At 44.9% G+C, this 25,329-nt stretch overlaps 1 protein-coding gene and 1 long non-coding RNA gene across 2 annotated transcripts; one reads left to right on the forward strand and one right to left on the reverse strand.

Moving 5' to 3' along the window:
* Positions 1 to 1,950: 1,950 nt before the first annotated feature.
* Positions 1,951 to 17,367, forward strand: LOC115510508. The gene is made up of 3 exons (XR_003967742.1): positions 1,951 to 2,076; positions 13,202 to 13,204; positions 17,357 to 17,367. It is a non-coding gene; the product is annotated as an uncharacterized LOC115510508 (long non-coding RNA).
* Positions 2,596 to 4,398, reverse strand: LOC115510507 (cytochrome c oxidase subunit 5B, mitochondrial). Its single transcript, XM_030310460.1, has 4 exons — positions 4,251 to 4,398; positions 3,624 to 3,697; positions 3,358 to 3,457; positions 2,596 to 2,794 (listed from the first exon to the last, which is right to left on the reverse strand). Exons 1-4 carry the CDS (start codon positions 4,351 to 4,353, stop codon positions 2,682 to 2,684), a joined length of 390 nt encoding a protein of 129 aa, XP_030166320.1. The 5' UTR covers positions 4,354 to 4,398; the 3' UTR covers positions 2,596 to 2,681.
* Positions 17,368 to 25,329: the final 7,962 nt, after the last annotated feature.

Here is a 25,329-nt window from a genome sequence, read left to right on the forward strand (position 1 = left end):
ACTTTAAAGTTCTGTAGACTGCATCACACTCCCAGACGCGCTCTGCTTGAATGGTCTAGGTATGATCTGGGCATTGGGAGTTGTAAAAGTTCCCCAGGTGATTCTAATGTGCGGCTAACTTTGAGACCCAATAACTCGAGGCAGTAGTTGAGTTTTCTGATCTATTGCTGCCATAATAAAATTATCACACACTTAATGGCTTAAAGCAACACAAACATCTTACCGTTCCATAGAAGTCTGACATGGGTCACTGGACTGAAACCCAGGGGTCAACAGAGCTGCATTTCTTTCTGCAGACTAGGGGAGAAGCATTTTCTTGCCTTTCTCAGCTTCTATAGGCTGCGCTCCTTGCCCTGTAGCCCCCTTCTTCCATCTTCAGACCAACAGTACTGCATCTCTGTGACCATCCCCCCATAGTCACATCTCCCTCAGACTCCATTCTGCCGCCCTTGATTATTGGGCCCACCTGGATAATTCAGAGTACTCTACTTTAAGGTCAGATAAAAATGATCTGGTCAGATAAAAAAATACCAGGTTTTTATAGTTATAAATGTAAGGTTACTTGCAACCTTAATAACCTTTTACTACATGACCTAATACATTCAAGATTCTGGGACTAGGATATGGACATCTTTGGGGGAAACATTATCCTGACTACCACAGCCAACATGTACTGGGGATTTTTCCTTCTTTAGGGGAGATTTGGTTACAATTTTTTTATTTTTTAAAAGGTTTTACTTTTTTAAGCAATGTCTACTACACCCAATGTAGGGCTTGAATTTATAACCCTGAGGTTAAGTCACATGCTCCACCGACAAACCAGCCAGATGCCCCAAGAATTGGTTACAATTTTATTTTTTTATAATTTTTTTAATGTTTATTTTTGAGAGAGACAGAGTATAAGCAGGGGAGGGGCAGAGAGAGAGGGAGAAATCGAATCTCAAGCAGGCTCCAGGATCTGTCAGCACAGCCCGATACAGAGCTCGAACTCAGGAACTGTGAGATCATGACCTGAGCTGAAATCGGACACTTAACCAACTGAACCACCCAGGCATCCCGACTTGGTTACGATTTTAAAAAGTACAGAAGAGGGAGGGTAGAAGTTGAAGGATAGAGAAGACAGGTCAGATTAATGTCACGGAAAGTCAAAAGCTCACTCTTAAGAAGAGTTCTGATTGGAAAGGAAGACAGTGAAAAGGAAGGGGGAATGCAGGAGGCAGGACAGACAAAAGGGCTTAGTGGCAGTACCAGGGCAATCTTCACAATAAAGTTATTGGTAAATTCTTGTTTACAAACAGCATTTGAGGTGAGAGAGGTAAGGGTAGATTTAATAGATGGCTATCTAGGTGTTCTCCTTCCCAAAGGTTAGGGCCTTGAATGGCAGACAAATGATCTGCGCATTTCCTGGAAATAAAAGATAATGACTGACAGCATAGAATGGAAGCAGTAGCTTTGACTAATCTATACCTTTAAGAGGAAGTAAGGCAAGACTGGGTGAAAGGGCTTTTCTCTTCAATGTTCCCCATCATCATTAGTTCAGCTCAAAGACCTAATCTGAACCAATTTTGTGGAGAAAGTAACTAAAGCCACCTCTGTGGTTAATCCCAACAAAAGGAAGGGTACCAGCTCCATTTTACAAACAGCTTTTAAGAACTGTCACAAAGATGTCACAAATATAAAGTAGCTGAACTGGACTTTTTAAAATTTCTATTTTTTAATAAAAATCTCTATTTTTTAGTATTATGATAAAGTTCAAACATACATTGACCCCTCTTGTACCTGGCTACAGTGGATTAATCATACCCCAAACTCCTCTTCCTTTTCTTCCCAGTTTTAAAGCTAATCCCAGACCTACTTCAACTCTTAAGAACCTCACCACGAATCTCTAAAGTACGCACAAAATAAAGCTAATTCCATTAACACAACTAAAATTTAATAAATCCCTAAATATCAAATATCCAGAGTTCAAATTATTAGATTTGTTTTCTTTATAGTTGCCATTTTTTTCAAATCAAGATCCAAACAAGATCCATGTTTTGCTCTTGGTTATCTCCCTCACATCCATTTCACTTGATGGTTCTCCCTACTTCCACCCCACACCCATCCCCAGCATTGCAGTTTGTTTGAAGAATCTGGTTATTGGTTTCTGGAATTGTCTCATAGTCTGGATTTTGCTGATGATATCCCCATGAGCCATGTTTTGAATCCCAAGACCTCAAAGCCCCCAAAACTCTGGTCACAAGCTCACCCTATTTTTATACTGTAAGCCATCTGCCAGGCTCTTTATGTAGGTTATTCTTACTTCTAACATCTCACAAGGTATTTCCTTTTTTTTTTTTTTTTTAACAGATGTAACCTATGCTCAGAGGGCATGCCCCCAGTGAGAAAGCTAAATGACAGCCAGTATTACGAGTCAGCCTGACTCCATAGCCCATGCTTTCCCCACACCAGATGGTCCCAATCATTGTATTATGGGATTGTCAATCTCAGCATACCCAAGCAGGTGGATGGCAAGCTAATATTAAAAGATAGCTATTCCCAAAGTAAGAATCCATGCCTCCCCAAAAACACTGGATAGAAATAAGACCAGCCAACTATGGGAGAAGGAGCCAATGCAATGGCTAGTCTTTATTGGAAAGAAGAAACTTTATAGCACATTTTGAGTAAGTTAGTGCAAAGGCTCAGTGGGCCAACTGATGGGGCACCAGCTTGTAATGGGTTCCACAGCTAGGGCATCGCTGGGCCTCGCCTTTGTGCAGCCAGAACCAGATGACAGCACTATTGTCCTCTTCACCTGAAAGGTAAAATGTGGTTGTAGGCCATGCAACCTAGAAGTGGAGACTTTCAGTACCAGCCTCATCCTCAGACACCTCTAAGACACAAAGTTACAGTTAACATCTTAAGAGGTCAGTTCAAGCTCTCTCCTTCCCCACTTTGCAGATGAAATGAGGCCCTGAGTTTATCTATGAGTAAACTGACCTCACATCAGAGTCACTATTAGGTTCTAACAGTTCCTCTGCCTATGTAGAATCCCAAAGCACAGTCCATTCTGGTATATATCCCTAGAGCCTAAAATGGTATCTGGCCAAGAGGAAGTACAGTATTTTCTAGATGAATATTCCTTCATGCTGCATCTCCAATGAGCTGGTATTACTGATGTTCTAAATATGTTTACAGTAAGGATAACCTACTTAGGTAAATGAAACTTGAAAGGACCAGGGGACCCTTAAAATAACTTATTTACGCACGTATCCCCTTTACACACAACATACACACAAAAGACTTGAAACATATTACTGACATCCTGTATAGGATATATTAAACATATGGACAAGAAAATAGTGGTGAGGTACTTACAGATGCAGCCCACAATTCGCTTGTTAGTGATAGATGGCACTAAATTAGGGTCTTCCTTGGTGCCTGAAGCTGCTTTTGGGGCTAGCATATTGTATGGGTCCTGAAAAAGAATAAGCCATTATGCCAAATGATCCCTACCCTCCAGAGGCTGGTGGTACTGTTCCCACAAGTCAGGTTTCCTATGTTAAATGCTACCAGAGAGGATACTGCTCTGATCCCATCCAAGACCATGAGCTCCAAAGAAGACACAGAAAGGAGTTTCTCACCAGTCCCTTCCGAGCAGCCATCATGACCTCCCTCTCCAGCCCAGTTGCCTGCTCATCATCAGTAGGAACACCGCCTAAAGGAAAATACGTGAATTGTGATGTCTGAATTATCAGGAGAAAAAAATGCATATGCATAAATGATTACATATAGTTTACAAGCTCCTAAAGGCAACTCATACACGTTGTCCCTTAAGGACCATTGTCATGATCCCCCAAAGCGGAAGCACAGGGTAATCTTTTTCTTCCTTCAACCACGGAGGCCAATTTTTCTACACATTTTTTTCTAAAAGCAAATCAGAGTCCTAATGGGGTGGGGTTCATCCAACTTGAAGTGACCGCAAACCTGAAGAGCGGCTTAGCCCCTCCACATCCCCGTTGCAACCCCTGGCCCCCAAGGTCACCCGACACCACAATTTAGGATTTTTTCGCAGCGGGGGTCGTTCGGTGAGCGGCAGCAAAGGCGGTCAGGTGTAACATGAGGATGCCCGCGGAGACTGAGGCACTCGGGGCTGTGAAGCGGTTACTGGGGCCCCGACTAGCTGAACGGCCCACCCCCGCTTCGCTGCCCTGGCACCACCCCGGGAGGGCAACGGCGCCACTCCCTAACGCGCCGGGCGGGCCGAGTACCTCCAGATGCCATGGAGCGCACTGCGGCGACTCCATTGGGACCGCGGACCCTGAGGGCCTGCGCGGCCAGCGACCCAACTCCACGAAGTAACCTTGAAGCCATCACGCCCGCTACAAACAGCAGCACTTCCGGGAGCAGGCTCCGGGGAGAGGCGTGACCTCCGGGGGAGGGCTTTTCCTCTGCCACCAGGTATCAGACTTCCGCTTCCTTCTGTCCTGGAGCCCTCCCCACTCAGGGAGGAGGAAAGGGGAAAGTCTGCGCATGCGTGGTTCTCACTGCTAGCCGCTGCGCAGTGCGGGAGGCGTGGGGGTGTTCTTGGTTTGAGATGTAGGCTCTGGGGCTTTGCCCTTTACTAACGCTGGGCAGCTCATTTTGCGCCCCTGGACCTCTGAGGACTCGTCCATAGAATGGGGCCGCCACAGTGGAGTTCCTGTGCGTCTTTCCTGCTAGGTGTGTTTTGTTAACGTAGCGGCTGCTAGGTGGAAGTTGTTAATTCCGAGTCTGTCAGGAGACTTGCTGGACCTCAAATGATTTAAATTTAGGAGCAGGCTCCTAAAAGCCACCATGTTAACTATTGTGCGGGCTGGCCGGGCAGTGTGAGCCATCGCGAACTTGTTGCATTGGCCCAGTGTGTAAGAACTTGGGCAGGACCTACCCGCAGTCCTAGCATCAATTTCCTGTTACAGTGGTGCTGAGGTGATGAAGTCATTGCCGGTGATGTGGTCCAGGCCTGAGGTGGGACCGAGGAGGGGAAGAAGGATAGGGCCAGATTTAGGACCCCTCCCAGGGCCAAGGCCTTTGGTGATGTGGAGTGAGGGGGTGGCGACACCGGGAGGTTATTAAACAAGGAACAGGTTAAGGGGGCTGTTGTGTACTGACTTATGATTTCAAATCCACGTTTTAAAAGCTTGTTTTGGACAAAATTGTTCGTGGTTTGAACTTGTTTTGGAGTTGGATATTAGGACTTCCTTAATGAACTCTCGCACTGGAGTAGAGAGGACTATTATGTCATTGACAACATAGTAATAGCAGTGGTGTCCCTCATGTGACGGACTTTGAAACTTTAAAAACCAAGAGGTTTGATCAACAACTCGAGAGCGTTCAGCTTGGGCAAGGCTACTCTTTCTTGATCCGAATAGTTCTCTGAAGATCTTGAGACACTTTTGGTGCCCTAGCGAGGCTACTTTTGGTCAGCAATGGTATTAAAGCCTGCAGCAGTCTTAAGGGGCATCTGTTCCTGCCTTGGCACTACTAGGCACTGGTACAATCCATTCAATGGTCCCTGGAGTAATAATTTTCGAAGCAGCCCACCTTCCTGCCAATACTGGTACCCCAGTGTGGAACCTAAGCTTGCAGCTGCTACCCAACTATTAATTGGAAGGACTGACTTTACCCACTGTGGAAAGGCACACCTCAACAATTTCTTTCATCTCCCTTTTGCCTGGAACAATAGTGTACTTACCTATCATTAGTTTGAAGTATGTTACTTCTTTACTGGCTTATGAAGGAACATCCTGTGTGCTATTGGCATATGATAAATTATAATTCCCTCAGTGAACCTACGTTAAATAAGTTATTGGTAAACACAGTCTTAGTCTCTGAGCATAATTTGCCCCAAACAAAACAGGGGGAGGTAGAAGGTAACTTGATAATGGGAAATGAAGTCACTGAAGGTACCTGGGCCAGAGCTCTCTACTTAAAACTGAACACATCTTCCATAGCTCTCATTGCCCACACGCTAAGATGTGTAAGCTGCTTGGAAGGGTGAGCATTTGGGGTGCCTGGGTGGCTCAGTTGGTTAAATGTTTGACTTTGGCTTGTGTCATGACCTCACGTTTTGTGAGTTCAAGCCCCACATCAGGCTCTTGTGCTGACAGCACAGAGGCTGGAGCCTGCTTCCAATTCTTTGTCTTCCCCTCTCTCTCCTCCTCCCCCGCTCACACTCTTGTCGATCTCTCAAAAATAAATAAACATTAAAAAATTTTTTAGTAATAAAAAAAAGAAGGGGCACCTGGGTGGCTCAGTCAGTTGAGCATCTGACTTCAGCTCAGGTCATGATCTCGCGGTCCCTGAGTTCGAGCCCCGCGTCAGGCTCTGTGCTGACAGCTCAGAGCCTGGGGCCTGCTTCAGATTCTGTGTGTCCCTCTCTCTGCCCCTTCCCCATTCATGCTCTGTCTCTCTCTGTCTCTCAAAAATGAATAAATGTTAAAAAAATTTTTTAATAAAAAATAGTAATAAAAAAAAGAAGGGTGGGCATTCAAAAGGCTTTGTAAACACTGCCCTCCATCAGCTGCTAGGACTTTATTCACATTGTCAGTATGGCCCTATCTCAGTCTGGCACCATGCAATATCTGTGTTTCCTTTCAGATGGAGAATCCCTTCAGAGTAAGAATTATGCTCTATTCATCTTTGAATCCTTAGTGCCTTGTAGAGACCTGACATATAATAGGATCAAGTAAATTTTAGTCAATTTGCTTCTTGGACAGAATATACAGAATCAGCTTTCTAGGGCTTCTCCTGGCCCAGTAAGGTCAATTTGAGGTAAACTGGGGAGGCATGAAGCCCCAGTTATTTCCATCTGTCCTGTGCAGGTTATATTTTCAAAATGAGGGGCGCCTGGGTGGCTCAGTCAGTTAAGCATCCAACTCTGGATTTCGGCTCAGGTCATGACCTCAGGCTTCACGTGATCAGGCCACACCATGGGAGTGGGGGGTTGTCAGCTTAGAGCCTGCTTGAGATTCTCTCTCTCTAAATTAATTAATTAATTAATTAAACTTAAAAAAAAAAAGAGGAATTTAAAAAAAGGAGTTGGTAGAGCATTCCTTCACAGGTTCACAGGAGCACGCTTGGTCTTTGTGGTGTCCCCACCACCAAGAAAAAAATGGTCTCTATTCTGAGGCCAAAAACATATTGATCCTCTTTAAAGGTGGGTTTTGCTTTGAAAGGTTTCCAGTGTTACTCCCTTCTCTCCTACCTCTAGTGCAACCCTTCCAAATTAAATTGGAAAAAAAATTCTGTAAATCTTAGGAATGTTCCCCAAGAATCTATAGTTAATTTGTATCTGTGGTTAGATGTTTAATGCTAAGGAAAAAGCATTGGACTGGAAGACAGGTGTTCCAGAATGGAACCCGCCAACTCAGCCAGTCACGTTTTCTTTTTTTAAAAAAACAGCATTAATACTATTTTTTTAAGTTTATTTATTTTTGAGAGAGACAGAGAATCTGAAGTGGGCTTCGTGCTGACAGCAGACAGCCCAAAGCGAGGCTCAAATTCACAAACCATGAGGTCATGACCTGAGCTGAAGCTGGATGCTTAACTGACTGAGCCACCTGGGTGCCCTTCCAGTCACGTTTTCTTTTGACCTCTATTTCCTCATCAGTAAAACTGATTAGACTAAATCATTATTTCCCAAAGTGTAATTCACAAAATCCTACTCTCAGGAGATGCTGTCAGTTAAAAAGGACTTGGGAAGTCCTGCATTTGATGAATTCTGTCTTGGAGATGCACATTCTAGCATACCAAAGGCTCTGATTAGGCCTGCTGCAAAGAATCCTGTTTCATTCACCTGTGGTTTAAGCCAGAGTTTTTCCATCTTCATTGGCCACTCTTTGCCAAGAAACACCCACTAACCCAACTCTCAACAGACCAGTGAGAAATGCAGTTATGAGGTGTTACGATTCTCTGCTGCCTGACTATAAGATGGTTGACTCCAGGCTATGAAATGGAAATAAGGTTTATGCCTAATCATAGGACATTTTTGCAGGTCCTTATTCATCCCACAAAAGCCCTGGGATTCTACAGACTATGGAAGTGAGCTCCAATGTCAGGACCAGTCCCTAAGTCATCCCCACCCACACCCTGGTGCCTCCAGCTCCCACCACCTCTGCTCACACCCCTGCTCCCTGATGTCTCCTTGGGAAACAGTCTCCTCCACTCTTGCTTCTTCACTGGCTTTGCCAAAACAATACACCTTCACTGAGTATTATTTTTTTACTTTTATAGGATAAGTTTTAGTGGTCAAAATAACTATACATTGTACTAAGTCAAACATATGATGAGTAAAGGAAAGGTTTGTTGTTAACAGTTTCATGTTTTTCCATTTTTTTTTTTTCCTTTCTCTATGCCAGGGTCTCTCAACTTCAACATCATTTATATTTTGGTTTGGAAAATTCTTTGCAGGGCAAGGTGCAGTCCTGGGTGCATGGTAGGATGTTTACCATTTATGCCATTAGCATCCCCCAGTGGTGACAAACATAAATGTCTTCTGCCATTGCCATGTGTCCCCCTAGAGGGCAAAATCACTCAAATTGAGAATCACTGCTCCATGTTCATATAGACATATTCAAACAAAGGCACATATAAGGGATGTTTCTTTAAATATACAGATATATAAATGAATATCAAATACAAAAATATATGTCTATTATAAAAATTATTAGCAAGTTGCTTTTTACAAAAATTTTTGTGGAGGGGCACCTGGGTTGCTCAGTCAATTGAGTGTCCAAATCTTTTTTTTTTTTTTTTAATTTTTTTTTAACGTTTTATTTTATTTTTGGGACAGAGAGAGACAGAGCATGAACGGGGGAGGGGCAGAGAGAGAGGGAAACACAGAATCGGAAGCAGGCTCCAGGCTCCAAGCCATCAGCCCAGAGCCCGCCGCGGGGCTCGAACTCGAATCGCGAGATCGTGACCTGAGCAGAAGTCGGACGCTCAACCGACTGAGCCACCCAGGCGCCCCGAGTGTCCAATTCTTGATTTCAGCTCAGGTCACGGGTCCATGCCGACCATGGAGCCTGCTTAAGATTCTCTCTCTGTCTCTGTCTCTGTCTCTCTCTGTCTCTCTGTCTCTCCCCCTTTGCCCTTATCCCCCCACCTCACTCTTTAAAAAAAAAGAAATTGTGGACATCTTAAACCAATACATATAGATCTAACTCATTTTATGTAATTGCTGCATAGTATTTCCTACTATAAATGTAATTTACCCATTTTCCCCTTGATGAATATTCAGATTTTTTGCTTCTTAAACAGTGCTGCAATGCCTGCCTGTGTACACCTAGCCTTATATTTTGGAAGGTGTGTACAGTAAACACCAATAAATTCTGCCGTTTTGTTTTCCCCAAAGTTTGGAGCAATCCATGTTCCCACCAGCAGGGCATGGGAGTGCCACACCCCATGTCTACATGCTGGGAGTTACCCACCTTTTGCAAAGTTTGCCCACAGGTGGATAAAAATGAGATGCTGTTGGTGTTTCCATTTTAAGTTCCCTAACCTCTAAGGTAGCTGAGCATCTTTTCATATGATTGTTTGAATTTCCTCTGCTGTGAACTGCCAGGCTCAGCCCTTCAAGCAAGTTCCTTAACCTCTTTTTGCCTCAGTTTTATTTTCTTTCAAGTGGGCGCAAGGCTTACCTCTGGGGCCGTTGTGAGGACCAAATGAGTTAACACTTGTAAAGTGCCTAACACGCTGTAAGTGCTGAGTTCATGTTGGCTTTAAAATGGTCTATTTAAAAACAGTTGCCTGTTTTTACCCAGAAGATCTCCAGAATGATAGAAAGGAAACTAATACAAGTAGCTACCTCTGTGTATTCGTGGAGGTGAGGAAGTGGTGGTGATTGATGGGGAACAGGGCATGAAGGCAGGGGTGGGAGTGAGACCCACTGCAGACCTCTTATGCTATTTTGGGTTTTGTTTGAACTATGTGCATGTGTTACCTATTCAGAAATGAAGTAAACGTTTTTTAATTGGCTATTCATATTCTCATTTGGGGAGATTCTTTATCTTACTGACTTGCAGAGACTCTGTTATATCGACTCCTTCCCATGGGTCAAGGCTGGTCACTATTCAAGGGGGAGTAAAATGTGACTTCTTCCTTGAACCCATCACAAGAATGTGGGAAGGGTGGAGAGTTGTTCTTGGTCTGGGCAGAGTTCTCACAAGCTTAAAGTAATGGGGTCAAAAAAGGATTTAATCTGCATTTCTATTGCTCTGGCTGGGCCACAGAGGTCCTGACCACTTACAAAGGCATGTGTAGGGCCAATTTTTAATTATAATGAGGGTGGGGGAGATGGTTGCTGTGTGCAGGCCCTCTGGGATCTGGCATCAGCTAGGGACTGCCCAGACACCAAGGGCCATCTAGGGAGGCCTAAGAAAGATCTGATAAAGTGGCTGAGCCTCCTGCAGCCTGCTGGGAGCTAGGACCCTTCTGGCAGAAAAGCCAGGTCAGAACAAATCAAACATTTTTGTGCAGATGCCACAAATCCAAAATGGGTCACCTGGAACTGTCAGCATGGGGCCTGGCTGTAGCTGGGGCTCAGAGGGATCAGAGGAGGATTCTTGTGTGTGTGTGTGTGTGTGTGTGTGTGTGTGTGTGTGTGTGTGTAAGAAACAAAAGCAGTCTGATCAACCAGCAGGGCAGCACAGGAGCAAATATGAATTGTCACCCTTCCCCTCCCAGGACCCTTCTCTGACCCAGTGAGCTTCTTCCCCATCCCACAGAGCCCCGTTTACTCTTCCAGGGAGGAACTTAAGCTCAACCTGGGAAATTGTAATATTCCTCTCCCCCTCTCCCCACCAGGCAATCTCTTCCCACACCCCCTTCTGCTGGGCAGTCCCATGGGATCTGTTTTTTTCTAAGTCAGTTAAGCCCCACTGACCCACACAAAAGAGGTGAGTAAAGGGCTATTTACAGAGGGGTGTCAGGGTTGAGGAAACAACCTCACGATCGGGGATCGTGAGGACCAGGGTTGGCTACCCTGGGTCCTATGGTATTGGTGCCTGGTGAGTGCTGAGCAGCAGGGGAGCCACTGCCAGAGCCTTGGTGGAGAGGGCAGGGTAGAGGTGCACATCTCTCTCCTCCTACCCTCTTCCTTCCTGCTGGTGACCCTAACTGGCAACCAGAGGGCAAGGGAGTCCCTTGAGGCAGCCCATGGAGGACAGTCCCCAGGCAGAGAGGATGAGGGGGATCTGGAGGGGCAGATGGAGTGATCAGCATGGTTCTCTGCCTGGGATGATGTCCTGCTCGATGGTTCAACTATTCTGTCTCTGGCATTCTCAGTTCCTTGCTCCCTTGTCCATGGTACCCAATGCTAAATTTGCCCAACCATCTGTTTTCTGGGTTCCTTCTTCCAAGTTGGCGAGCACTGCCAGAGAAAAACCATACACCATGACAGGCTTGTGATTGTCACCCTTGGCTGGGCCCTCAATGCTGGGAGCTTGGTGGTTCTTTCCCTCAGAGTCCTTAAGCCCTGGCCCTACCCATGTTGTATTTCACTGAGGAGCAGACAGGAACTCACTCACCTCCCTTCCCTCCTCTTCCTCTTTCATCCTCCTCTTCCCCTTCCTTCATCCCTTCCTGCTGGTCTTGGTAGAACTGGGACTCTCCTCCCCAAGGCTGCCCCTTCACCTGCTGGGCTCTTTGCCTTCTCTCTGCATCAGGCACCTTCCCTTGGCCTTCAAGGATGCTGAGACCTGAGTCTTTCCTCTGGTTGGTGCCTCTGTCATGGATCTGTTTTCTTCCATCCACTTCCAGATTTCTGGAAGAATGACTCCCTCCCTGTGTCTACCTCTTCAGTGGCCACTTATAGACAGTGTCATCCAACCTACTGTCTGACCCCACTGTGCTCTAAAATTGTTGCTAAGGTCACCCTTGGCCCCCTATTTGCCAAACCCCAGATTCTGTTTATAACCTCATCCTTTTAGACAACTTCCTATTGCTGGCTGCCTCCTCCTTGCCTTTGCCCAAACTAAGCTTCCTCCACCTTGCCTTTTGGCCTATCTTCTTGGCTCTTCTTCCCATGCTGGAGGTTGATCTGCAGAGGTCATTCAGGCCTCAGAGCCCTCTTCCCACTCCCAGCCTCCTCTCCCCTGCTAAGCTGCCTACACCCATCTCCACCTCTCTCTGTTCCTTCAGTACTCAATCAGATGATCAGATATCCCACTGAAGAAACCCCTTTGCATGGCCCTCAAGGTTCTCATGCTGGCTGTCACCTACGAGTTCTGTATTTCCCCACTGATAAGTGACATTCCAGTCCTCAAACAAACCATTTACATTCATGCTTTGTACATTCTGTTCCCTTTGCCTTAAATGCTTTTCCTTCTTTTGGAAATAAGTTATAATTCCAACTCCAAGACCGTGGGCAAATGTTATCTTGCCTGTGAGGTCATCAGACTTCCACTGCAGGAGTACTGGGCCTGCCTCCAGGGGCAGGGGATTGATTACACTGCAGGGTAGTTATCTTTTTGCATGCGTTTTGCATCTAGGCAGCCAATGCATGATAATTGCTCATTGTTTGTTGAATGACTACTGAATGGATGAATGCATTACACAAGATAATTGTTTTTTGTTTTTGTTTTTGTTTTTGTTTTTGAGAAAGAGGATGCAAGTGAGCAAAGGGCAGAGAGAAAGGGAGAGCGAGAGGGAAAATCCCACAAGGGGCAGAGAGAGAGAGAGAGAGAGAGAGAGGGAGATAGAAGCGGGGCTCACCCAAAGCAAGGCTTGAGCTCACCTGATGTGGGACTGGAACTTACGAACTGTGAGATCATGACCTGAGCCAAAGTCAGATGCTTAACTGACTGAACCACCCAGGTGGCCCAAGACAATTGTTCATCTGTCTTTTGCTGTACCTGCTTATTGAAAATTTTGGTCATTTTGTTACATAATGTCCTCGTATAAGATTCTCCATGAGAAATTACTTTTGTAATTGAAAATAAGGAAAAAATTTATTTCCTTCTACCATAGAGACTCTATATTATACAGAGAAACAAGTAGCCCTTTGTGCCCACCCACCCCCACCACACACAGAGAAACACACTTTTATTTCTTGCTTCCAAGAAGCTCAGGGACAGGTTTAATATTTATTCACATAATCACATTAACCCTGCTGGCCCAAATGTGGCTCTTCCTCCTTTTTGTGGTTTTGAATTTTTTTAATGTTTATTTATTTGTTTTTGAGAGAGTGCGAGGGGGGAGGGGTAGAGAACAAGGGAGACTGAGAATCTGAAGCCAGCTCTGCACTGTCAGTGCAGAGCCCCACACAGGGCTCAAACTCAAAAACCTCACAAACCGAAGTTGGACGCTTAACCAACCACCCAGGTGCCCCTGATTTTGATTTTTTTATCCTTTCTCCAGTGCCTCTTTTGAAATCAGACAATGGGTGGGGCACCTGGGTGGCTCAATCAGTCAGGTCATGGTCGGGCCAGGTCAGGAGCAGTCGGGTCAGGTCATGATCTCAGAGCTCATGAGTTCAAGCCCTGTATTGGGCTCCCTGCTATTAATGCAGAGTCCGCTTCAGATCCTCTGTCTCTCTCTCCCTCTCAAAAATAAATAAACAGTTTTTTAAAAACGTTGAAATCAGACCGTGGAGTATGAAGAAAAAGGTATACACAATGGAGCCAGAGAAACATGGGCTCAGATGGTACTAGCAGCTCTGCAACTGGGGCAACTTAAGCTCTCCGAACCTCCAATTTCTTTTCTGTAGGGTCCTTAAAAAGGATTGAATTACAATGTATATAGCGTATGTAGCTCCTTCTAGATGATCAATAAAAGATGATTACATGAAGAAGCAGCTATAAATGAATAAAATAATTGAAACTGTCATTCCAGGTTGGCCTTTGTAAGACTAAGCACCCACTCTCCCTGGAAGGAGTAAGGAAGGCCAACTTGCCTAAAGCCTTTCTCCTGAGTCGATCCCATCTCTATGGTTACTATTCAAAGGACTCTTGGGAACACAGCTTTTTAACCAGGCTAAGAGATCAAGTCACGAGGAGTGGGCACACACAACATGGGGTCGGGCAGAGCAGGACTTGAAGGAACAGAGATCCTAGGAGGAGGAGGAGAATGGGCGGGCCTTCAGCAGGCATGACCTGCTGCATGAAGAGGCCCTCTAATGGAGTCTCTGAGCCACCTGAGGCAGCCCTGTTGGCCAAATTTCCTTTTCTTTCCTTCCAGGGTCCTCTGGGAGGAATGTGGAGGGCCTCAAGGACACAGGGCCTCCACACAAAGAAGTGAGAACAACAGGTTCCTAAAGTGAGAGCAAAACCCTGGGTGACATGAGGAAAGACAGACCAGTAGCAATGAGAGCCCTGGGATTAAATGTAGGCTCTCATACCCCGGTGTATGGCTCTGGGTCAGGCAGCTGGCCTCCAAGCCTCAGTTTCTTCCACTGGAAAATGAGTAGTCAGCACCCTCCAGCCTACAGTGAAGATCCAATGAGCTAATGTTGGTGGGAGCATTCGTATACCAAAAAAGGATTATTCTTGTGTAGGTTAGTATTTTCAACTTTGCCTGGGGCTGGATCTGTCTCTTCATATTAAACTTACAAACGATGCTCATTAAAATGGATATACCTACGTATGTTTAAAACATTTAAAATGGCAGACGTTCTCCAAAGAACAGGAAGGAGTTCAGAAGGGATCCTTTCAGTCTCTTCAGTATCCCTTTTAACAAATGGAAGTCACATGAATTAATAGGCTCAAACTCCTAGATGAGCTGATCAAAGGAAGTAAAGGTCAAGAAACAACGTTGCTCGGAAGGCCTGCTAACACACCAAGGCCTCTGCCTTCTCTCCCTCACTTCCTGTCCCCAGAAGAGAGGCTTCTCACTCAGAGTATGGGCTTAGCCAGGGTGCCAGGAGTAGCACTGCTCAGCTCGGCTCGGCTCGGCTCTACCGCCCTCCTGCCTGGAAAACCACGCAGGAGGACAGTTAATTAGCTATTCATGATGTCTAATTAAAACTCAGTTCCGGGCACCTGGGTGGCGCAGTCGGTTAAGCGTCCGACTTCAGCCAGGTCACGATCTCGCGGTCCGGGAGTTCGAGCCCCGCGTCAGGTTCTGGGCTGATGGCTCAGAGCCTGGAGCCTGTTTCCGATTCTGTGTCTCCCTCTCTCTCTGCCCCTCCCCCGTTCATGCTCTGTCTCTCTCTGTCCCAAAAATAAATAAACGTTGAAAAATCAGTTCCCCAGAAGAGTAGGATATGGTTTTAATTGATGACAGGGCTGGCTGCAGATAAAGAGAAATAATGTATGTAAATGGCCTTGCTCAGGGTCAGGCAAAGGGTCGGGGCTCAACCAGTTTGTTCAGTGTGAATCTGACCGGCCGACATCCCCCAAAGAACGAACAGACGCGCACACTCACACACACTCAGATACACATGCCCAGGGCACATCTGTTCTCAAAGCAAAACGTGAATAATCATGGATGGTGGCTATAAGGGATGCGCTCTCAACACACAACACGAGAAGTGTCTTACTTTGGGAAAGATCCCGGGTGGTCTGACGGCGGAGAGGCCACAGTGGGTTTAAATCCTGGCGCCGCCCCCTTCTGTCCTTGTCCCTTAGCAAGAGGCCCTTTCCCTGTGGTATCGGTGTCCCCATCTGTTTGGAAGCCCCCCAGGTGAGGATCCCGCGACTCAACTGCACGTTAAGTAGAGGGCACAGATCAAAAGTTCGGGAGGGGTGATTGATGCCGGCCTCGCCTGCGGGGAGCACTGCCCACCCTTGGGCTTCCAGTGCTGCGCTTGGCGTGCACGTGGATGCGCACGTGGCGGGCGGGGCTGGGCCCGCTGGGGGGCGCCGTCTGCGCGCGCCGCCCGGGTGCTGGACGGCTGTTGCCTGCCCAAGTGCAACCTCCGTATGCATCGTTGGGGGCGCGGGAAGGCCCCAGCGGCCCTGGAGGTAGGAACCCGCTCTTCTTCCCATCCGCGGTCCTCGCCCTTCCAGCCCCACCGTCCGGGAATCCTGCACCCGCTTCCTTTTCCCCACTAGCCGCCCCTCTCCTCCAGGCCTGTGCCCAGGCCTACTATCCCTCCCCTGCTCGCCCAGTTAGGACGGTCCCAACCCCTCTGTCAGTCAGATCAGACACAACCCCCTGCCTCTTTTGCGCCCTTATGGATTTCTTGGTTAAACACATGTGCTCACGTGTTACTCTGACCCTGGCGCCCGGCTGGGCCCAGGGCTGGCCCAGACCAAGACCAGCCAGGCCCTCCTCTCCTGGGTGGCACAGTCACCAAGGCATCGTTTGCTTTGTTGGGACGGAACTTTCTTCAGACTAACTTGAGACTTGGTTTATGTTTTGGTTGATTTGGTGGTTGTGTGTGTGTGTTTTCCCAGTGTTCCCCAGGGCACAGAGGATGGCTTTTTTCCCCCCAGAAAAGCTCTCTGTTCCCAGCCTATGCCTAGTTTGATGGATGTGCAGTTTATAATACTGCAGACTGTTTGACTTTCCTTTGTGGATAAAACTCATCTCATTTCATCTTTCAGAGTGCGAGCTGAGGGCTTGCTAACCAGAGCCACTGCCCTCACTAACATTCCTAAGCTATTAAATATTTGTTTAAAAGGACCGACACAAAGCACGGTGTTAGGAATAAGTCATCTTGAAAAAAGCAATATTCAGAAAAACAGGACTGTTGTAATAGTGTCAGTTAATCTTAGATCTTTTTTACATCAAGACTCAAAGCATTTTGGATTCCATAATGATTTGACCGCATGGCTACACTTTGAGACAGATTATTTTATTTTTCTTGTAGCGAGGAAAATAAAAGAAGAAAAAGTGGGGCAACATGTTGAAATCACACTGTGGGACAGTGATGGAGAGTGGGAGAGGTAGGCGAGGGAGGCTGAATGTTACAGGCTTGGGTTTCCAGGATTTAGGGAGGCCCCCACCCAGCAGTGGGAAGGGATAGACAGATGGAGCGGCAGTCCCTGAGCTGGACTGGAGAAGAGGGAGCATGGTGAAACCAGATGGCTTCACTCCTTAGCCTGGAAAGCAGATGAGTGAGATTGAGGAGGAATAGTCCTGGCTGGTTGGTGCTGGGTGCTGGGGAGGAAGAGGACAGGAGTTAAGTTTAGATGTTGAGTGTGTCTTCTTCCCATTTGACTGTAGGATGGCCTTTTGTCTCTTGTTTTCCTGTCTCAACACCTAGCACACAGTACTTGAAACATGTCAGATTAACCAGAGTTACCATTTTTAATTGATTCTTGGATCCACCTTTGTTCACATCTTCACAGCTCTGAAGTTGAGCTGTGTCTTCCTTTGTGTCATTCACTTGGCAGATTTTTTTTCTTTCTTGGTGGTCATAGAAAGTCATGCTGAGGGCGCCTGGCTGGCTCAGTCGGAAGAGCATGCAATTCTTGATCGCAGGGTTGTAACTTGGAGTCCCACGCTGGGTGTAGTGATTACTTAAAAGTAAAATCTTTAAAAGAAAAAAAGAAAGAAAGTCATGATGCTCTTAAAATTGGTGGCATCTTAGCTCTGATGAAGTAGTGTTGCCAGCTGTGACCTTGGACCAGCAATTGCAGGTTTCAGCATTGGAGATTCAAGCACCAAAGATGACCTTTTATCACATTGTACCCTTCTAGTGTCATTCATTTCCTCTTCTTTGAAACTGCTGATGTTTTCAAGGAACACGAGGGAGGGAGTTGGTAAAAGCAAGAACAACAGGTACAAGTATGAAAAATATATTATTTTGTGGGTTGGAAAGAGAAGCAACAGCTGATGGATGTGTCTCCTTTCCTGGTGAAATTCTTAAATTGGACTGCCATATAACCACTGGTAGATGGATACCTTTAAGTGAAATGTGCTTTGCAGCAGCCATGCTTCCATGCACACTGGTCAGGCAGCCCTCATCCTTGAGCCTGCTCATGACCAGCCAGTCTGAATACACCTGTTGAGACCGTGAGACCCATGCTCCACCGTCCCCTGGAGTCTTGGTGATGCTGGGTCTACCTCTGGAGAAACCTCCCACTGCTGTACAAGCCCCTCAAGGGCAGAGACCATATCTTTCCCATCCTTGGTGTTCCAGTACTCAGCACAATGCCTGATACATCAGAGATGCTATGTTAGGTGTTGCTGAGTAAAACTGTGCTGGGCAAGTTGGGGCAAGTTGTCTTCTGGTCCTCAAGTCAAAGTCTTCATCTTGCGAGACCATGTTCTGGGTGAAGGTTTCCTTCCCAGCCCTCGATCATCTGTGAGGCTGCTCCATGAGTTACTGGTTTTGTGAGCTAACCTGCAGAGACCTTATTTCTCACCCTTGGCTTGCAGAATGAGCTTTTGGGACTTAGTCCACTTGTAAATTGGAACCTGCTTATGTATCAACTCACTTGGTGACTTTGCTCCCAGAGAGCCTCGCTAGTTAACCCACAGGATGTCAGGGCCCCTATGGATTAATTGTTTCTGCTGAGTTTGCTGTTTAAGCAGGTGAGCCGGTCCCAGCCTAGAGAAAGCTAGAAAGGTGAATGAGAATCTCCTGGAAACAAAAGGGCAAAGTTTATGTTCTGCTTTGTCTCCAGGGAAGACATGGGCTGAACTCCTGAACCCCAGGAGCCCTTAGGATCTGTGAGACTTGACCCCTGTTCTTCATTCATGCCCTGGCTGACGTATGTGCTCCTTCTAGAAAGAGATGTTCTGAGCATGCAAAACATCTTTTCTCAGTCTGCACCAGGATGGTTTGGGGGTGGTTTGTGTAGAAGTGGAGGCATTTAGGAGAGTTCTTTCTCTGTCTTCTTTGGCTGACTCTCAGGTTCCCAGGAGGTAGTTGTACTCTGCTCGAGAACAGTGTCACAGCCACCACCAGTTGGCCAGTTTTATTTTTTTTATTCTCTCAAGGTGACTTTGGGGATGTTTTTATGGCAAATGTCTGGTGATCTTCCAGATTTCAGTTCAAATTATGAGAAATCCTGATGATCACCGTAAGATTTTTTTTTAATTTGCGGGTATTAAAAACAAAAAGTAGGGCCTCCTGGGTGGCTCATTGGTTAAGTTTCCGACTTCGGCTTAGGTCATGATCTCTTGGTTTGTGAGTTTGAGCCTGCGTTGGGCTCTGTGCTAACAGCTCAGAACCTGGAGCCTGCTTCGGATTCTGTGTCTCCCCCTCTCTCTGCCCCTCCCCTGCTCATGCTCTGTCTCTCTCTGTCTCTCAATAATAAATAAACGTTAAAAAATTTTTTTAAACAAAAACTAGTTTTGAACCATTTCCATCAAAATTATTTCAGGCAAGAATCACGAATGTGATTATATGTCAACTATACTGGAATTAAATTTAAAAAAAGAATCATCAATGGATGCTGAAACTATGAAATGAATGTATGATGAGAAACAGGATGTTTACATAATCTCAAAGCATTTTCCCCATAAGATACTGATTAATAACAGAGGGAAACATAGTGATATTACAGTGGAGCAACCTGTCCTTAACCAAGTGATTAAAATTAGTACAGCAGTAATGGGACACTATCATGTGCCTTCTCATATACACTGAGAAGAACACATCACATCTGGGTATTCCTGTCCCAAACATATCACCTGTATCTAATTATGAGGAAATGTCACACAAACCCAGGTTTATATAGTCTACCAAGTAACTGGCCAGTACTCTTCAACAGTGTCAAGGTCATACGTACACACATGCACACAAGATAATTACTGGTAAACCGATGTAGTAAAATGTTGACATGGAGGGATTTTGATGAAGGGCATATGAGCATTTTTTTTTTTTAGCTCATTTATCTTGAGAGATAGTGAGCACAAGTGGGGGAGGGGCAGAGAGAGAGGGAGAGAGAATCCCAAGCAGGCTCCTCACTGCCAGCAAGGAGCCAGCGTGGAGCCCGGCATGGGCTCAAATGAATGAACTGTGAGATCATGACCTGAGCTGAAACCAAGTGTCGGGTACTCAACCAACTGAGCCACCCAGGCGCCCCCATATGGGCATTTTTTGTATTGTTTTTATAATTTGGGGTACGTCTGAAATTATTTCAAAATAAAAAAATAGAAAAGGTTTTCACATTTTTTCCAAAAATAATTATGGATGTAGGAACAGATAAAATATGCTATGTGTACTTAGCAGGGAGAACTTGACAAATCTAAATGGTTTTTGTAGTACAGTAAGATAAAAATTTTGTGTATCCTGGTAAATAGCTAACAGAAATGAATATTTATTTCCTTCAAAAGACATACACAAGAATATTCATAGCAGCTTTATTCATAATACCCTGAAATAAGAAACAATCCAAGTGTCCATCAAAGGAAGAGTGAATAAGTAAGTTGTGATGTATTCATATGATGGAATACTATACAGTAAGGAAAATGAATGGAGAACTGCAACATGCAATAACATGGATGAATCTCACATGCATGATGTTGAGCAGGTTATAATCAGACACAAAAGAGCTCCAAATATATGATTTCCTGTATATAAAATGAAGAAACAGGCAAAATGATTGATGGTGATACAGGCAGAGTATTGTTACCTTTGGGGGCTATTGAGTGAAAGAGATATGAGAGATCCTTCTAGGGTGTGAGAGATGTTCAGTATCTTCATCTGGGTCATACACACACACACACACACACACACACACACACATACACACACATTGACCCTTAAACACATGAGGGTTGGGGCATCAACTCCCTGTGCATTCAAAAATTTGCATACAACTGGGGCGCCTGGGCAGCTCAGTCAGTTAAGTGTCCGACTTCAGCTCAGGTCATGATCTCACAGTTTGTGAGTTCGAGCCCCGCGTCGGGCTCTGTGCTGACCGCTCAGAGCCTGGAGCCTGCTTCGGATTCTGTGTCTTCTCCTGTCTCTGCCCCTCCCATGCTCATGCTCTGTCTCTCTCTCTGTCTCTCAATAATAAATAAACATTAAAAAAAATTTTTTTAATTTGCATACAACTTTGACTTTCTAAAAACTGTTAATAGCATATTGTTGATTGGAAGCCTTACCATTAGCATAGACAATTGATTAACGCATATTTTGTCTATATATCATATACTGTTTTCTTACAATGAAGTAAGCTAGAGAAAAAATATTAAGAAAATCACAAGTAAGAGAAAATTTACAGTACTGTACTGTATTTATAGAAAAAAATCCACTTAGACGTGGACCTACATGGTTCAAGCTCATGTTGTTTAAAGGTCAACTGTGTGTGTATATATATATATATATATATATATATATATATATGCCATATATCATATATATAAATTCATCAAGTTGAATAGTTAAGATTTGTGTACCTTATCTAAGTTACACATCAGTGAAAACTAAAATATGTCTTGTGAGAATTATAGATCCAAATGTGAATTGTAAAATAATAAAAATTCTAGAAGTTGATATGAGAATATGTTCATGACTTTGGAATGGGGAAGATTTCTTTAAAAAAATTTTTTATGTTTTATTTTTATATTTGAGAGGGAGACAGAGAGCAAGTAGGGGAGGGGCAGAGAGACAGAGACAGAATCTGAAGCAGGCTCCAGGCTCTGAGCTGTCAGCACCGAGCCCAATGCGGGGCTGGAACTCACAAACCATGAGATCATAACCTGAGCTGAAGTCAGATGCTTAACCGACTAAGCCACCCAGGTGCCCCAGAATGGGGAAGATTTCTTAAACAAGACACAGAACACACTAATCATAGAAGAAAGCATTGATAAATTAGGCTCCATTGAACTTTTGAATTTTTCTCTGTAAAGACACACCATTAAGAGAGTGAAAAGACAAGCCATAGAGTGGGTGAAAATATTTGCAACACGTAAAACCGACAGGGTTCATCTTGAGAATACATAAGAATGCCCATAGATCAAGAAATGTCAAAAAGGACAACCCAATAGAAATTGGGCAACAGGTGGCACAAAAACAGACACATAGACCAATGGAATAGAATAGAAACCCCAGAACTAGACCCACAAACGTATGGCCAACTCATCTTTGACAAAGCAGGAAAGAACGTCCAATGGAAAAAAGACAGTCTCTTTAACAAATGGTGCTGGGAGAACTGGACAGCAACATGCAGAAGGCTAAAACTAGACCACTTTCTCACACCATTCACAAAAATAAACTCAAAATGGATAAAGGACCTGAATGTGAGACAGGAAACCATCAAAACCCTAGAGGAGAAAGCAGGAAAAGACCTTTCTGACCTCAGCCGTAGCAATCTCTTACTCGACACATCCCCAAAGGCAAGGGAAATAAAAGCAAAAATGAATTACTGGGACCTTATGAAGATAAAAAGCTTCTGCACAGCAAAGGAAACAACCAACAAAACTAAAAGGCAACCAACGGAATGGGAAAAGATATTTGCAAATGACATATCGGACAAAGGGCTAGTATCCAAAATCTATAAAGAGCTCACCAAACTCCACACCCGAAAAACAAATAACCCAGTGAAGAAATGGGCAGAAAACATGAATAGACACTTCTCTAAAGAAGACATCCAGATGGCCAACAGGCACATGAAAAGATGTTCAACGTCGCTCCTTATCAGGGAAACACAAATCAAAACCACACTCAGGTATCACCTCACGCCAGTCAGAGTGGCCAAAATGAACAAATCAGGAGACTATAGATGCTGGAGAGGATGTGGAGAAACAGGAACCCTCTTGCACTGTTGGTGGGAATGCAAACTGGTGCAACCGCTCTGGAAAGCAGTGTGGAGGTTCCTCAGAAAATTAAAAATAGACCTACCCTATGACCCAGCAATAGCACTGCTAGGAATTTACCCAAGGGATACAGGAGTAATGATGCATAGGGGCACTTGTACCCCAATGTTTATAGCAGCACTGTCAACAATCGCCAAATTATGGAAAGAGCCTAAATGTCCATCAACTGATGAATGGATAAAGAAATTGTGGTTTATATACACAATGGAGTACTACATGGCAATGAGAAGGAATGAAATATGGCCTTTTGTAGCAACGTGGATGGAACTGGAGAGTGTTATGCTAAGTGAAATAAGTCAGGCAGAGAAAGACAGATACCATATGTTTTCACTCATATGTGGATCCTGAGAAACTTAACAGAAACCCATGGAGGAGGGGAAGGAAAAAGGAAAAAAAAAAAAAAAAAAAGAGGTTAGAGTGGGAGAGAGCCAAAGCATAAGAGACTCTTAAAAACTGAGAACAAACTGAGGGTTGATGGGTGGGAGGGAGGGGTGGGTGGGTGATGGGTATTGAGGAGGGCACCTTTTGGGATTAGCACTGGGTGTTGTATGGAAACCAATTTGACAATAAATTTCATATATTGAAAAAAAAAAGAAAGAAATTGGGCAACAGGTACTTTATTTAAAAAAAAGATATCCAGTTGGAGAACACAACATGAAAAGTTGTTCAGTGTCATTAAGTAAGGAAAACACAAATTTATAATAAAAAATTCAATGAGGGGCACCTGGGTGGCTCAGTCTGTTGGGCAGCCGACTTGGGCTCAGGTCATGGTCTCACAGCTTATGCGTTCCAGCCCCACATTGGGCTCTGTGCTGACAGCTCAGAGCCTGGCGCCTGCTTCAGATTCTGTGTCTCTGTCTCTCTCTCTCCCTCCCCCACTTGCGCTTTCTCTCTGTCAAAAATAAACACTAAAAAAAAATTTTTTTTTAATGTAGTGAGGGGGTCACTTGGGTGGCTCAGTTGGTTAAGCATCCGACTTCAGCTCAAGTCATCTCACAGCCCCGCGTCAAGCTCTGTGCTGACAGCTCAGAGCCTGGAGTTGCTTCGGATTCTGTGTTTCCCTCTCTCTCTGACCCTCCCCCGTTTATGCTCTGTCTCTGTCTCTGTTTCTGTCTCTCTCAAAAATAGATAAACATTAAAAAAAACAATTTTTTTAATGCAATAAGAAACCAGTAGGTGAGAAATACCTACTAGAATGGTAAACCTTTAAAAAACTGACAGTCTCAGGTGCTGACAAGGGTAGGATGAGGAGAACTGGCAAATGGCATATAGGAGGGTAAATTCATTCTACCACTTTCCAACTGACCTTGTCTACCATGAACGAACATACCTATTCCTGTGACCCATCAATTTGACACCTAGCCGCATTCCCAACAGAAATGTGTGTGATTAGGTGTGTGAGACTGTGTGTACAAAAGGCAAGTAAAACAATGTTTATGGAAGCATTATTCATAATTGTCAAAAACTAAAAACAATGAAGATGTCTATCAACAGAAGAGTTAACCCTGTATTCATACAGTTGAATACTATACAACAACGAAGATGAACATTCATAGACGTAACATTGAACTAAAGAAGACGACAAAGAATCCATACTGTGTGATTCCACTTATGCATTATTGAAAAAATAGACAAATCTGTGGTGTTAAGTTTTATTTTGGGGGCAGAGGGTGGGCGTACTGACTGGGAGTGAGCATAAAGGACTCTGGGGTGCTGGTATGTGCCATCTTTTTTACTTTGGTAATGGTTACCTAGGTGTGTTCACTTTGTGAAAATTCATCTAGCTGTATTCTTACCCTGGTACACTTTTCTGTCATACATTGTACTTTAAAGTTGATTAATTTGATTTGCAGCTAGTGTAGTGATGTTTGATATATTGCATGGCATTATGGATTGAATTGTGTCTCCCCCTCAAATTCATGTGTTGAAGCCCTAACTCGCAATATGATGGTATTTAGAGATGGGGCCTGTGGGAGGTAATTAAGTTAGATGAGGTCATGAGGGTGGGACGGCATGATGGGATTAGTATCCTTTATTTATTTATTTTTTAATGTTTATTTTTGAAACAGAGAGATCGTGAGTGGGGGGGGGGGGCAGAGAGAGAGGGAAACACAGAATCTGAAGCAGGTTCCAGGCTCTGAGCTGTCAGCACAGAGTCCGACACGGGGCTTGAACTCACAAACCATGAGATTGTGACCTGAGCCAAAGTTGGACGCTTAACCGACTGAGCCACTCAGGCACCCCGGATTAGTATCCTTATAAGAAGAGGAAGGGGCGCCAGCGTGGCTCAGTTGGTTAAGCGTCCTTATGTCAGTTAAGCATCCTAAGTCCTAAGTGTCTGACTCTTGATTCCAGCTCAGGTCATGATCTCACAGTTCATGGGATCCAACCCTGTGTCAGGCTCTGTGCTGATAGCATGGAGGCCGCTTGGGATTCTGTCTCTCCCTCTCTGCCCCTCCCCTGCTTATGAGCACACACACACTCCCTCTCTCAAAATAAATAAAACATTAAAAAAAAAAAAGAGGAAGAGACCAATGCACACATTCTATGTCTTTCCCACAAGCGCATCAAGGAGAGGTCATGTGAGCACACAGCAGAGAATAGTCTCTCCTGTGAGCCACGAGAAAAGCCCTCAGAAAGAAACCTATCTTG

Source organism: Lynx canadensis, chromosome A3, assembly GCF_007474595.2.
Source record: "Lynx canadensis isolate LIC74 chromosome A3, mLynCan4.pri.v2, whole genome shotgun sequence".
Taxonomy (NCBI): domain Eukaryota; kingdom Metazoa; phylum Chordata; class Mammalia; order Carnivora; family Felidae; genus Lynx; species Lynx canadensis.

Excerpts from the sequence above, each read along its gene's own strand:
- LOC115510507 (XM_030310460.1), bottom strand. The coding sequence starts at position 4,353 with ATGGCTTCAAGGTTACTTCGTGGAGTTGGGTCGCTGGCCGCGCAGGCC. Across the intron at positions 3,698-4,250 it reads GCGCTCCATGGCATCTGGAG|GCGGTGTTCCTACTGATGAT; the intron begins GTACTCGGCCCG and ends ATTTTCCTTTAG. Across the intron at positions 2,795-3,357 it reads GCGAATTGTGGGCTGCATCT|GTGAAGAGGACAATAGTGCT; the intron begins GTAAGTACCTCA and ends TTTACCTTTCAG.